Here is a 15,071-nt window from a genome sequence, read left to right as displayed (position 1 = left end):
ATTTACACTTACATTCAAAAAAAATAGTTAGTATAAATATGTATTTTTTTTCTTTTTTAAATAACTTATAAGTTTTTCTTTATAAATTCCTGAAATACGAAGCCAAGTTTAATTTTAATATTTTGAAAAAACATTAACTCTATACATAACTATTATTTTTTTTAATATAAATTTCTTGTTTATACATGTGCATTTCTAAATCATATACATATGTATAAATCTTAATATTTCGGTTAATATACAATTTAATATTCGATCGGAATAATGTTTTTTTCTTCTTTTAATGGTTTACATGAAAACTTAATTCGTTTCTTTTAATTTGAACATACATAGATACATTTATATTAATAAAACAATGTTTAAGTGCTTCGAGTGTAGTTCGGGCTGCGATTCAGTCAGCGCCCTTATAATTCATTATAAATGTATTCATCTGTTTAAAACAAACCAGAAATATAAGTGTTCACAAACGAACTGTTCATCTGAGTTTCACAACATTAATAAATTAAAAAGACATTTACAACAAATGCATCCGAATGATTTACAGGATCATCCTTCAGTTATGAATGATTTTGATATACCAAATGTTCTTGAATCAAATCTGGTTGATTCTATAGAAGCCGTTCCAATGAGCAGCGTACATTTAAATAATCTTTTTGGTGAAGAAACCTTTCAGGATGTTTTTAATTCCAGTCTTAACTTCGTTTTGAAGTTGAACAGCTATAGTCATATGACTAATAAACAAATAGAAGAAATAATATCTGATGTAACAAAATTATTCCAAGAAATTTTTCAAACTTTCAAGCCCATTTTTCCACATATTAATACTGACATTAGAAATAATTTTTTAGATTTTTTTCAATACTGTTCCGATCCTTTTAAAAAAATTTCTACTGAATATAAATTAAAAAATCAATTACAAGAATTAAATCTGATACAAGAACCAAAACAATTTGTTATTGACAAGTCGATTAAACTGGTTAGTAAAAAAGGTATATCTACTTTTAACGATGATGAAATTTCTGGAACAATTCTTCCTCTGCAATTTATGTTTAAGAGTTTGTTTGAAAGATCGAACAATTTGGAAACGACTTTAAAATTTATTAATGAGTTGGAAAATCAAAATGATTCTAAAATATTCGATTTTTTACAAGGTATATCATGGAAAGAAAAAAGAAAAAGGTATCCCCAAGACGTTTGCGTTAATTATAACTTATATTATGATGACTTCGAAACTGGAAATCCTTTGGGAAGTCATTCAGGGGCTCAAGCACTTGCTTCTTTTTACATAAATTTTCCATCGCTTTCCCGTGAATTAAGTTCTCGTTTAGATTATATATTTCCTGTAATGTTTTTAAGAACTAGAGATTTTAAACAGTTTGGATGCAATAAGAGCATCCAAGTTTTAGTTGATGAACTTGTTAAGCTTGAAGTAGAAGGAATAGAGTTCACACTGAATACTGGGAATATTTTAAGGGTTAGGTTCATTTTAGGTTTAGTAGTGGGTGATAATCTCGCTGTGAATCAATTATTAGGGTTTTCCTCATCTTTTAGTCACAACTATTACTGCAGAATTTGCCTGAGCCCAAAAGTTGAAAATCAAAAAAATACTATAGAAAATAAACATCTTCATAGAAATGTCGCTAACTATACAGAACAGACAATAAATAAGACATACCCAGAATCTGGAATAAAATTCAACTCAATATTAAATGACATACCTTCTTTTCATGTTACAGAAAATTTTTATTCAGATTTAATGCATGATGCATTTGAAGGGGTTATAAAATACGGAATGATTAGCAGTATTTCAGGACTAATATCTGAAAATTTATTCACTATTGATGAATTAAACTTCAAAATAAAATTTTTTGATTACGGTGAGATACAATCTCGAAATAAATGTCCGCAAATCAAACCATCACATATCAAAGACAAAAAATTACATTTCAGTGCCAGAGAAACCTTCTCATTTTTACACTTTTTTTCGTTGATGTTGGGTCATAAAATTCCAAAAAATAATAAAATATGGAAATATGTCTTGCTCTTAGAAACATTGGTTGAAAAATCAATGTCAACATCGTTCACTGAAGAAGAAATATGTGAGCTAGAACTTATAATATCGAAGCATCATTCTACGTATATTCAACTTTTTAAAGAAACACTTAAACCAAAGCACCATATAATGACCCATTACGGTTCTATTATAAGATACTCGGGTCCCCTGAAGTTTCTTTGGTGTATGCGTTTCGAATCAAAAAATAAAGAAATGAAAAATTACACATCAGTGAATATGTCTCGGCGAAATTTACCGTACTCAATGGCCAAAAAATGTTGTTTAAAGATGGCTTCCTTTTTTCGGTTTGATATAAATAAAGAAAACTTTAAGTTGCTGAAAATTAAAGAAAAGATTGACTATTTCGGATGTATCAATAACAATCCAATTTCATTAGATTGTTTTGATCAAATTTCCTTTTTTTCAGAAATTGAATTCAAAGGAAATGTTTATAAAATTAGTTATAATTTATTTAAAAGTGACATGTTTTTTAAAATTGTTGACATTGCTTTTTTTGATAATAAAATGTATATAATAGTTAAGGAAGTAATAATAGAAAGTATAGATAAGCACTATGGATGTTTTGTTATATCCCATATAAAAGAAGACATTGAAATATTTGACATCAATACTTTTGAGAGAAAACCTTTCTTGTGCTATAAAATAGCCGACGGCCGAGATGTCTTTAAACCTTCAAATATGTAATATAATAAAACTGTAATGTAAATAATAAAACTATCATGTAAATAATAAAACTTGGAGTAAAAAAAATAATAAAAATAGTATAATATATTTTAATTTTAAGTTTCTAAATTTGTATTTTTAGAAATAAGTTAAAAACAATAAAAAATAAAGAATTCTTTCAAATGTGTCGTTCTTTTATATATTATTGATTTTTTAAATTATTATTCTCTAGTACAAACAAAATACAATGGTACGGAAATAAAAATAAGTAAAGGTGTGGATTTTCTTATTGCATTATTTTCAGTTTCCTTCATAAAGATAAAGATAAGAGTTTTCGTTCACAACTAAGAAGAGTAAAACCACTCAATTTTTTAACTACCATTAAACTTCAAAAGATAAGACTACACTCTTGAATTCAAAAATAAATATGATATATTTGTGAATTAAGAACGATAGTTTTTAAATTAATAAGAAATATTCTTAAATTGCGACGAAAATGCTGAAAAAAATAAGCAAATTGATATTCAAAAGTTGCAATTACGAATATATTCATTGCAATTTGTAACAAAAACTTATAATTCGGCGCGCGATCAACTAAAAAAATATCCCTGAGAATACGAAAACCAATAAGTTTATGTTGTAAATCATAATGAAGATTGTTGATTTTGCAAAAAATTGTTCTTGAATCTCTACATGAATCCTTGAAAATAGAAAGTAAATTAATCTTTAAAAGCTACAAATTGCTGCAGAAACTGTTTAAAATTACGACTCAAAAGTTGCAATTTAAAGATAACTAAGTATCAAAACTGTGACTGTCATTTGCAAACTGCAGAATAACCTGTTTCAAATTACGACTCAAAAGTTGCAATTTAAAGATAACTAAGTATCAAAACTGTGACTGTCATTTGCAAACTGCAGAATAACCTGTTTCAAATTACGACTCAAAAGTTGCAATTTAAAGATAACTAAGTATCAAAACTGTGACTGTCATTTTCAAACTGCAGAATAACTTGTTTCAAATTACAACTCAAAAGTTGCAATTTAAAAAAAAGAAGTAGCAAAACATTAGTTGTCATTTGCAAACTAATGTATATTGTCGCAGTCTAAGAAAACAAGGGTTGAAATTTGCCACTTTTGTGTGTAGGTATTTAAAAAAACGAATCATAATCTACAAGAAAACAATTTCAATCCACAAACTCCTGCTGAAATTCACGATTAAAATTAACATTAAATTGATACAAATTAATATCAAATTGCAATTCGCTGTTTGAAATATTTGTTTTCCTCGGTCGAATTATTGCTACTCAAATGTAGTGAAATATGATTTTTGAGTATCAATATCTTCATTTTGCTCATTTTATGAAATTGCAAACAAAAAGTAGCAATTTACTTATTTCGAAGCCAAGGTCCAAAACTGGATTCATTTTTCGTGATTTGTAGCTTATTTTTCTTGATCTGATCTAAGAATTCTTTCCGTGTATTGCAGCCGTGCAATATATTTCTTCTGTTAAAACTTTTAAGGTCGTAACAAATTAAAGAAATCTACATTTTGAAGGGAATTTGCTTTGGATGTTCTAGAATATAAATTTAAAGAAAAAAACAGCAAAAGTGACACTTCTGTTAAACTAATGGCTAATTGACAAACACAATGCACGTTTCGTATCTATTAATATAAAAGCTTTGTATCTTTTGAGAACTGAAGTGAAAAGAGATTCTGAATTGTGTAATTTGTGATTGACCAGTTTGTTTTTATTTTATATTCAGGGAAATTATGTACTTAAATACAATTATTTCCTTAAATTCAAGAACCAAACATTTTTCTCTCTATAATTTTAAAGTTTTGTTGACCCCTTTAGCGATAATAATAATAGTCTCCCGAAAATTGAGTCCGAAGAAACTACGTCAAACAAAAACAGAAAATTCTTGATAATAGATTCTTTCTCATTTTCTAGGTTTTAAATTTTTTTTGGAGCGTTTTCGCATTCATATAAATGGCAACAAAAACGAATATATTTTTTTTTCGAAAAAAGCAAAAACTATAGTGTTTTCCTCTTAAATATGCCATATTTAGAAAACTGTTAAAATCTTGGAATACTTACACATAAGGAAAGTCTAAAAAATTAAATAGTTAGACTATACCTTGCTGGACAATAGCGTTCTAAAATAATTTGATAACTAAGATTGTCACTTTAGCCCTTGAAATGTGTACATTTAAGGTCAAGATGCATATTATGTTATTGAAATTTTGTTAGCCTTCTTTAAAGAACATTTTTAACCGGTAAGTAAAAACTCATCTGTATGTTAAATGCGTGACCCCCCCTGACTAAAAATCTGGATCCGCCCTTGATTTGAACTGTCATTAAAAATTTTCATAATACCAACAATGTTTCAAGATTATATTAATAATAATGTTAGTTCGTGAAAGAAATGTAACTTATTTTTTTTAGGCATACATTTTTTAATTTTATTTGATTTCCAAGAATTTTTGTACCTTAAGTTATTTTATTTGTAAGTGAAACATTATTATATATTTAATTTGTTTCATTTTTATAAGACAATTCTTGATTTTATTGTCAAAACAGCTAAAGTTAGCAATAACCAATTTGACAATATGACCACTAACAACTGTCAATGTTTGGAAGTCCCTGTTAACAGACCTTTGTATACGCATAAGAAACCGAAAGATATAATAAATTCATAAAATATTTCTATTTGTTATCTTCTATTTCTTCAACTTTTTAAATAATTACATAGTTACAAAAATAGTCAAATCGAGCTAAATTTATCTTTTTGTCAGTTTTTCAAAAATAATACGTATTTTTGTCACCTCAACGGCAATCTGTTTTTTTTTTCAACGTTTTACATTTCTTTGAAAAAAAAAAAATAAATGAACGCAGAATTTCACTCAATGACAAAAAAACTAATATCGTTTTAAAGCTTTTTTAAACATTTATTAGTTTCAAACATTTTAATTTTATTTCATTATTTTTTTAAACACTTTAACAGCCTCAATTACGAGTACATTCATCTTATGAAACAACTTTAACATATTCACTTCGGCGACGAGCAGAAGTCTAAAAAGGCATATATAATTATGCCCTTTTCAAATATTCTTCTTCACGAACAAGAACACTCCCTTTCAAAAGATTCTAGGTTCTACTTCTACCCTCAGGTGCCTACTTATCTCTTATCATCATCTTCATCATCATCGTGATCATACTTTCATCCTCTTAAGACTTTTCCGTTCTTCCTTTGAGGAAAAGAAAAAACAAACTTCTTAGAAAATATTTATGTGAATCCTTCACTGATGGCAGCAATGGAAATGCCTATGCCTATGCCGTAGAGCAAGGCTTTCATCCACTTGACATCTTTTAGAATAATAATAAATTAATAATGACTCACTTCAGCTGCACTAATCAATTCATTTCCACTTTCCGGCCACGATACAACAAATATCCTAAAGCGCTAAAGCTACTATTTCATTTCTGGTCTTGCTTATGAGTGCCTTGTGATTAAAGAAGCAATCATTCAGCACGAGTGCATCCTTTCCATTTCTGTTGTTTTAGGATAAGAGACTCAGACTAGACTTCGTCTTTATAAACATGAACATGTTATTAGCTCAAAGGCATGTTGATATAGCACCTCCCCAATCCTCCTCGAAAGACTCAAAAAATGTGGGTGTTCGTTGTTTTGTTTTGATTTTGGTGGCAGCGGCATTTCTAAATTAATGATTGGTTGTTTTATGACTCCATAATACATCCCACAAAAACGAAAAAGGAAAACCTTAAAATTTTTGGAAGCCAGTCATAGAAATTTTGGATTTCTAAAAATAAACACGTACAATTTTCAAATTATAATTTGAAACACGTGCGCGGCGATGCAGTGAGCCTGGAGTCTATATTGAATATCATGAACGCATGGAATATAATGCAGCTTATGACTTATAAGTAAATATTGGGCCACCCTATGTCATATTTTTGATGTCTTTCATAAAAAATAATAAATAATAAATTTGTTGTTTTACATACATTATTTTATGGAGCTATGAAGTCAAGCATACGTTATTAATTTTTTATCTTTTAAGCAGGTTGGTTTATTTGTTTGATTTAAGGTCTTTTAAAATTTTATTAATTTTAAAGTACTATTATTGCAACACTAATTGAAGATACTTATAAAAACATAAAATAAAAGACATAACATCCGTATGGCCACGTCCATCCCCTAGATAGCTGTCTCTAATTTCTTCCTCTACTACGCCTTCTATCGAAATTGGATTCAAAGACTTTCCGAGCGGGATCGATGATGTCCATTCTTTCTACATGACCCAACCATCTTAGTCGTTATACTTTTATTCTCCTAACCAGGTCAGTGCCGCTGTACAACTCGTACAGTTCGCCGTTTATCTTTTACTGTACGTAGGTAATCTCCATCTTTGCCAACGGGACCAAAAATCAAACGAAGAATTTTTTCCTCCAAACATCCTAAGACGCACTCATTTTTTTTGTGGCAGGATCTAAGTGTCATACATGAAAAACGACATGATGAGCGTCTTATAGATTTAGGTACTCGAGAGAGGACATTGCCTTCTAAGTCCAAAAAAGCAGTGATTTGCCAGGGTCAGTCTCGTTTGATTTCAGCTCAGGTTTTGCTGTCAATATCATCGGCGTATCCGAGTAATTAAATGGACTTATGCCTCTATTATTGACGGTTAAGTTTTGCACAATTCTTTCCAGAACGATGTTGAAGAAGTCGCAAAATAACCTAGAATATAGAATTGATATTATGCGCCCTTTAAAGTCATGATTTTGTAGTTTTGAATGCTTAGGAATCCGCTGACATTTTTCCAGAACAAAAATTGTTTAAAGTTTGAACTACAACTTTCAACATTTCCTACTTAATTTCTTTATTTTTTTCAATTCCAGTTATCGATCTTTCCTTGTTTCCAACAATTTGGACTGGTTTATCGAGCTCGACTCTACAGTCTGGGATTTAAAGGATCTCAAATTAGTACAATTATAAATATTACCATGGCAGTATCAGCACTTACAGGTAAATCAAAATGTTTTTTTAAATCAATTTGAATAGAATATTTTTTATATTTTTAATTTTTAATTTAGGTCTTATAAATGGAGCAATGTTTCGACGTTTCACATTTCGACAAGTTGCCATTGCAGGTGGATTTTTTCTTACTAGTGGCATTTTTGTAACCGCATTTTGCTCCACATTAATACAGTACATCATATTTTTCTCAATATTTTTTGGTGAGTTTTGAAATCAGTTGAAAATTTTACCCAGAATGCGATTCTATTTTGGATTGTTTTTTTTTTAAGGTTTCGGACTTGGAATTAATATGTCAGCAACATCCCTTGCTGTGAACACCTATTTCCAGCACAAGCGACGTCAAGCAACTGGATATTCATGGACAATAACTGGTCTGGGACCGATTTTTTTCCCTCACATAGTTACCTGGGCTTTGAGTGCTTATGGTGTTCAAGGAACTATTTTTATTTTAGCAGCTGTATCCATGAATGCCATTGCTTCTGCTTTGGTCCTGCAACCAGTCTTATGGCATGTCAAGCCACAGACAAAGCCCGAAGCTGAAGCTCTAGCGCCTGAGCCAGAACATGAATGTAAATACTGTTTGGCAAAGAAGCGCAAGAGGAGTATGTTTTCCAGCACCTACACCTTTAACGATGACGACGAAGATAGACCTGGATTGGAAATTATCACAGAACCCTGCACTCCAATGTTGTCACGTGCCAATGATGGCTACTTCGGATCCAAGATCTCGCTAGCAACTGACGCAAATCAAGCTCCACGAAAGTTACAGAGACATTTTTCCATCAATTCTCAGCGTGATCAGGCAAGCCTCCGAAATGACTCCTTTTCAAAGCCAAACTACTTTAACCAGGAGAGAGAAGAACAAGATCGTTACCTCAGTAAAACAAATATATTCTCAAAGTCGGGAAATGGTGAATTCAAGTGCACTTGCGCGGAGGAGAAGGTTCTCCTGCAAAAGCAAATAGCTGCTGAAAAAGATCTAGGAAAATCAGAAGTTGAAGCTGAGATAGAAAAACGCCTGACTTTCATGCAAAAAGCTGTGAGATTCTTTGACTTGGATCTCCTGAGAGACATCACATTTGTCAATTTAGTCCTCGGTATGGCTGTGATACTTTTTGGCGAGGCCAACTTCTCAATTCTAACACCGTTCATCTTGAACGATTTTAAGTTCAGTGATTCAGAAACATCGACAGCAATGTCCCTGATTGGCAGTATGGATCTTGCGGTAAGATTCTTAGCCCCATTTGCCCTGCAAAAGATCAAACTTGGCAATAGAATTCTATTTTCCTTTGGAATTATTTGTATCTGCCTGGGAAGGTTCTTCATTACAATGGTCAAGACTCCTCAAAGTCTGATGGTAGTGGCAGCGTTAGTTGGTATCGGTAAGGGTTTCCGAACAATCTTTGCTCCGCTGATTCTTTCGAGTTATGTACCTTTAAATAGGCTGCCTGCTGCTTCAGGACTTCAGTTGATCGTGAATGGAATCTTCACATTTGCTATCGGGCCAATTGTTGGTAAGATTTTCTTCTTCAAATTTAAACCATATTGAATTTTGTTTATTAAGGTGTTGTTTTGTGTGTGCTTTTTTAAGGTATAATCACCGATGCCACAAGTTATCGAGGATCTATTCATTTTATCAACTCAATGACAGCTATTGCGCTACTTTCTTGGGCATCCGAAGCGTTGTGTCGAAAAATTCTGCACAAGAACAAAGAACGACAAGTTGAACAAACCTAAAGAAAAAGGGAAGAAATTTCGATACAAAAATCTATGGAGAAAAAGAAAATTTCGACAAAATGGTCAACATCACATCATTCTAAGGAGACATTTTTGGCCATTATTTTTCCTGCACATATGGCAATGCGCACAATTTTCGATACGAACACGAGAACAAAAATGTTCAATAATGACAGTAATGAAATTCCACTTAAGTGCTAACTTAATTTTTAACATTGAAACATAAGTTTTTAAATAAATTGTAAGATATTATGTGTATATTAATATAAGATTAATGGTGCAACTCTTATTGTGTTTTATAGTTTTAAGGATCAAAGCCAAGTTTGAAAAGTAGTTTTATTTTAAAAAGTGCAATGAATAAGCATAAAGCTTAGTAAATATTTGTCTGTAAATAAAAAAACATATACAAAAATGTAAATAAAATAATTGTGTTTTAGTTTTTTATTTTAATTTATAGTTTAACCAGATTACATCCATTTTTGAGAATTTCAAAATGCGATCGCAAAATGGGGCAGATTAAATATTCAATTTATATTCAGAATATACAAAATTCACAAATAAGTAATAATATTGCAATGATTTTTTAACACATTATTTTGAAAAACATAACCATGTTTTTATTCAACATTCTTTGTCTTAAAAGAACATAATTTATGTTTAAACTCAAATATTTTTTTGAGAATAATTAAATTGAAATCTCACTTTCAATTTCATGTTCTTATTAAAATGGGTAGCTCAACATTCAAACGATCGAGTTTGGGATAATATAAAATAACGTGAGATTTAAAAGTGCTAAATTCATCCCGAAAAAGTTACGCTTTGTGTTCAAGTTCAATGGGTTTTTATCATAATACATAACTCAAATTTTATTCAAAATCGTGTGTTTAAAAAGTTTTATTATGTTTTTAGATTCATAGCTTTTCTATAAAAATGGTATAGATTCCTTATATCTCGTTGTTAAAAGCACTTTTACATCCTCATCAAGGATCTCATTCCCGTATCTTTGAGTTTCTTTCCATAGCAGGTTTGTACGTTAAGAATAAAATCCAGTCCAGGGTAATCTGCTAATTCTTTCGACTTTTTGAACCACATACGTTTTTCTCAATCTAGAATCTTAATTAATTTTGCCCCAAATTTGTGCTGCATACATCATTATAGAATCTACTTCTTTAGTAAACACTTTGTATTTTACGCTACGTGAAGCAGAGTCGTTAGCAAAACTAATGACACTTTTCGCTTTGATAAATTTGTCTTTAAAATGACTTTCCGTATTTAGGTTGCTTGTAAAAAGCACAATTTTGTATTCAAATGTTTTCACAACTTCGATAAGTTCATGGTTAAAAAGCCATGTTCCATTTATAGCTTATCTGCCAGATTTGAAATACCATCGCCTTCATTTTGTTTAAATTGACCGTTAAATTCTACAACTTGCAGTAAACTTCGAGACAGTTGAAAATTAGTTGGAGCGTTGCTGGAGAGTAATTGAAGAGAAAAAAATCGTCTGCAAAGAGGAGGGCTTCAATTGAAACTCCACAAACTGTTTTCCTCCCGATAAATAACCAATTAGATCATCAATAAACAAATAAAACAAATGAGGACTCATGGGGCATCCCTGTTTTACACCCATTATTGTTTTAAACCAGTTAGATCTTTAATCACCATTACAAGCCGCGACGCCGTTACTTAATTCCCACCATAAAAATGTTTTACTTTTTTGCCAATCCTTTGCTGTAGCTTGTAAAGCAAGGCTTTTCTATGGATTGTTTCGCAGCCTTGAAATAGACCAAAAGAACATAAAGTTTCTTGCTCCAAAGAGTACCCTCAATACTTGTCAAATGGCATGATGGTAAGTGCATTGGACTGTCATGCCACAGGTCTTGGGTTCGATCCCTGCCTATGCCATCTAAAGTCTTTTCACGGGTACTGCCTCTTGCGAGGAATTGACAAATTCTCGAAAAGTAACTCTTGTCATGAAAAAGTGCTTTCTCAAATGAGCCGTTCGGATTCGGCATATAATCTGTAGGTGGCCTCTATTCCTGACAACACTTCTCGCACACAGGAATTGTTGAGAGTTGTAAGTCACTAGGCCCTAGTTGTGAACGGACTGTTGCGCCAGCCAATTTATTTATTTATTTAGAGTATCCAATACGTAAGACCGCTTGGCATTCTTTAAGTATTTTGTTATAGTTCATCGAAAAACACTACACGGTCGCTGAGGATTGTTGAAAAAATGCTTGTTTTCTGGATCAGAAATATCGCCTTTTTTTGGATTGGAAATACACTTGTAATCACGATCGATTCCTTCAACTAATTCGGTACGATTCCGTTTTGTGATATATTTTTTGATATCACGGTAAGTTTTTGAATAAATTCAACAGTTCCATATTTAAGAAACTCAGTAGTGATTCTATCGAGTCCTGGAGCTTTGCCATCTCAGATTTTTCTAATTGCTCAATATTTCTTTTGTAAAAAGATCTTTATCTAAGATACTCGTATTGTTCAAAAATGTTTATTGCATAATGAAACATTGGTTCATCTTTCAACAAATTGGAAGATAGTTCAACGCTGATTTGTAAGTTCTTTTTCCAATGAGGGTCCTAAAGGTTTTCCAGAATTCCTTTGAGTCAGTTGTAAGTTTTTTTTCTTTGGTAATAATAAGTCTATAAAGAATTGGGTATTGTGTCTGAAAAACATTCTCAGCCATTAAAAAGAGTTTTTTTTCGATCTGCTTCAAAGTCACTAATTATCGATTTCTGTTCATCTAGCTGTCCCAACAAAGTGAATCCATTATTTTTATCAAACTTTGTGTTAATTTCTCAAGTTAAGATACAATTTTTTTTAGTCCACATGATATTGCATTTAATTGAACGAAATATTTTCTTTTAGTAAAGTTGTAAGATTATTTTTTCCTCAGAGTTTTTTACTAAAGGGCTTATCAATTGGCACCGGTATATTTTGGCGCCCTATGGCTGAAATTTTATTTGTTGGTGACATCTGTCAAATCTTTTGTTTATTATTCAGTTGTTTATGCCAAATCATCATGGTAAGTTACAAGATTAGACAGTGCGTTCAAATGGTCCGGTTTATTTTTTTTTTAAACGACGTTAGTGAGGCTGTCACCGTCAACAGCAAGCGCAACATAACGATGATAACTAATTTCTTATGGCCCAAATCGAACCATATTGACCTAGAGGAGATGTTGTTTCAGCAGGACGGCACTATGTGCTACGCAGCTAACACACATATTGACATTTTGCGTTAAAGATTTGAGGGTAAGGTTATCTCTTGCAGGATCGGAATCGGCCACCAAGGCCATGCGATTTGACCTCACTAAATCTACTATGCAAATAAACCACAATCGACCGCTGCCTTAAAAGCGAACATAATAGGGGCCATTACTCAAAATAAGCCGGGTGTATGCGGAATAGTCATTGATAATTAAATCACTTGGATCTCTGCCACCGTATAAGAAACCGAGGTGGGCATTTGAATGATGCCATATTTTACTTGTTTTATTCCATTTCAAACATCTGCCGACCTAATTGAAAACCCTTTAGTTTAAAAATTTGATTTTTGACGAACAAACTAAACAAAAATTTCATTGAAATTCCTTAAATAAAAATTTCGAATTTTCTATTAGAATCAAGCCAATTTATGATTTAGAGCGATAGAATCAATTCAATATTCAGTGATTTGGAAATCGAATTACTTTGGTCGTATGAATTTACATTTGACTTGTTCCTGAGCCGCCTCCTTTTCTTTAGATTTTGGTACGATATCTTACTTTTATATTCCTGTGTTTTTAAAATCTCTTCTCTTGAATACTTTTTTATCATTTTTTTTTTTTAAATCCTGTATCTTAAAGTGCTGAAATTAGGAGTACAAAATATTAAATATTTAACCTACTCAGGCTGATCATTCGCTTTCTCTTAACAAAAATTATGTGTTTTTATTTATCTTATGAATTAATATCTCGTCGATCGTAAATTAAAACTTACTAAATGGAAATTATTCAACTTTCTTTGATCACTACTATACTTTTGATCTAATTGGTCTTTAGTACGAACATAGAAATCCTTGTACAACATATTCCTCGCGTAATCCATAACCTTCGCTACTTTGCATATTTTTAATAAAAATAATTGGAATGCAGCAACCTCTATCAATTAAATTAAGCTTACTTTTATGCCATTAGCATCATTTAGTATATTTTCCAACTGGCGGCCGCCTCTGTGTGTTTTTTTCTTAGGATGCCTAATATTAAAAAAATAAGATTTTCTTTGAACTGAATGCCATGTTCGTCTCCTTAGATCTTAAAATGCTATCAGCATAGATTAATAGATATGGTTAGCACCCAACTTCGACAAACTATCATGTGCGCCTCTTTCTCTCCTTCTGATGATGCCAGACGACATTAAGGCAGTACTCCAGCAACGGAGAAGCCAGCGCCAACACCAGCACCAGCGCCAACGGCATCGTCATCCGCATCGTCGAAGCGTCGTCGTCAGTCGACTTGTTCCTTTTCGTAAATACGTTGTGTCAAAATATGTTAACCGATTAATCGATCTTGTATATGCAAGACGAACACATCTTTTCCATGTTCCCGCGTTGTCGATACAAAAACAAAATCAACTAAACGATGCGTTACCCGCCACCTCCGTCCTCAGCTGCTGGCCGTATGCATGAGTTTTATTAACGACCACAACTATCTAATAGATACAAGTGAATTCCAGCCACACTCTTCATTCTAAAATCCAAACCAAACCAAATGCAAACTTGGTTTACTTTAGTTTGGTTTGGAGACCGCATGAGCAGGGAAATTAATTGGTCTTCGCATGACGCTTGCTACTTGCTACCTTCCGCCTCCTAACACACCGGACTTCACAGCATCAGCGATGCATTCTGCTCCTCATGAAATTAAGGAACTTGCAATGCCGACCGACCGGGTCGGGCGGCAAGAGCAAAAAGGATTCTTGATTATACGGAAATTGAAAGTTAATTGGCTTTGATGGGTTTTTGACCGAAGGGATATTATAGATACGCAAAAACATTGCTTTTCGTATAATGCGAAAATACCTCGAGCCGAACATTCTATAAAACTGTTTGGTGAGTGCGTATGTATGCAATGTGCGTATGCATACAGACAAACATAATTGGATTTGGGCTCTTTCTAGGAATGGTTTTGTACTGAAATTTTCCGAATAGGTTTGAAGCTCGGAAACTAGTAGGTGAGGCAAAATAGATCCTATATATGGGCAGGATTGTGGTCGCGTGTTGGAAACGCATCTACACACTGAAAGGGTAACGAAATTAAAAGTTAAATCAGGACTACGAGGATAGTTGTATGCGAGGAATTATAAAGTGGGAATAACGATTGATGGTAAGGAAGTTATTGACTTTTTGCAAAATGGAAATTCCATCGCCGTATTTTCTATAACCTACTTGAATAAAATAACTTTTCAAAGAGAAATCAATGAATATAATAAGCTTACGTTTGTTAAAGAATAACAAAAGTCAAAATAAAATGTGTCCCCTG

General features: G+C 32.0%; 1 protein-coding gene across 2 annotated transcripts in view; it reads left to right on the top strand.

The window, feature by feature from the left end:
- Nucleotides 1-9,961, top strand: part of LOC129946851 (uncharacterized) — a 71,862-nt gene extending 61,901 nt beyond the window's left edge. For both annotated transcript variants that reach the window (XM_056057212.1, XM_056057213.1), the window contains exons 3-6: nt 7,660-7,786; nt 7,855-7,998; nt 8,068-9,312; nt 9,390-9,961. In XM_056057212.1, coding sequence (XP_055913187.1) covers nt 7,660-7,786; nt 7,855-7,998; nt 8,068-9,312; nt 9,390-9,535 — 1,662 coding nt within the window. In that variant the 3' untranslated portion in view covers nt 9,536-9,961. The remainder of the gene's footprint in view (nt 1-7,659; nt 7,787-7,854; nt 7,999-8,067; nt 9,313-9,389) is intronic.
- The last annotated feature ends 5,110 nt before the right edge of the window (nt 9,962-15,071 follow it).

Source organism: Eupeodes corollae, chromosome 2 (genome assembly GCF_945859685.1).
Source record: "Eupeodes corollae chromosome 2, idEupCoro1.1, whole genome shotgun sequence".
NCBI lineage: Eukaryota > Metazoa > Arthropoda > Insecta > Diptera > Syrphidae > Eupeodes > Eupeodes corollae.
This window is presented reverse-complemented; position numbering and strand designations above follow the sequence as displayed.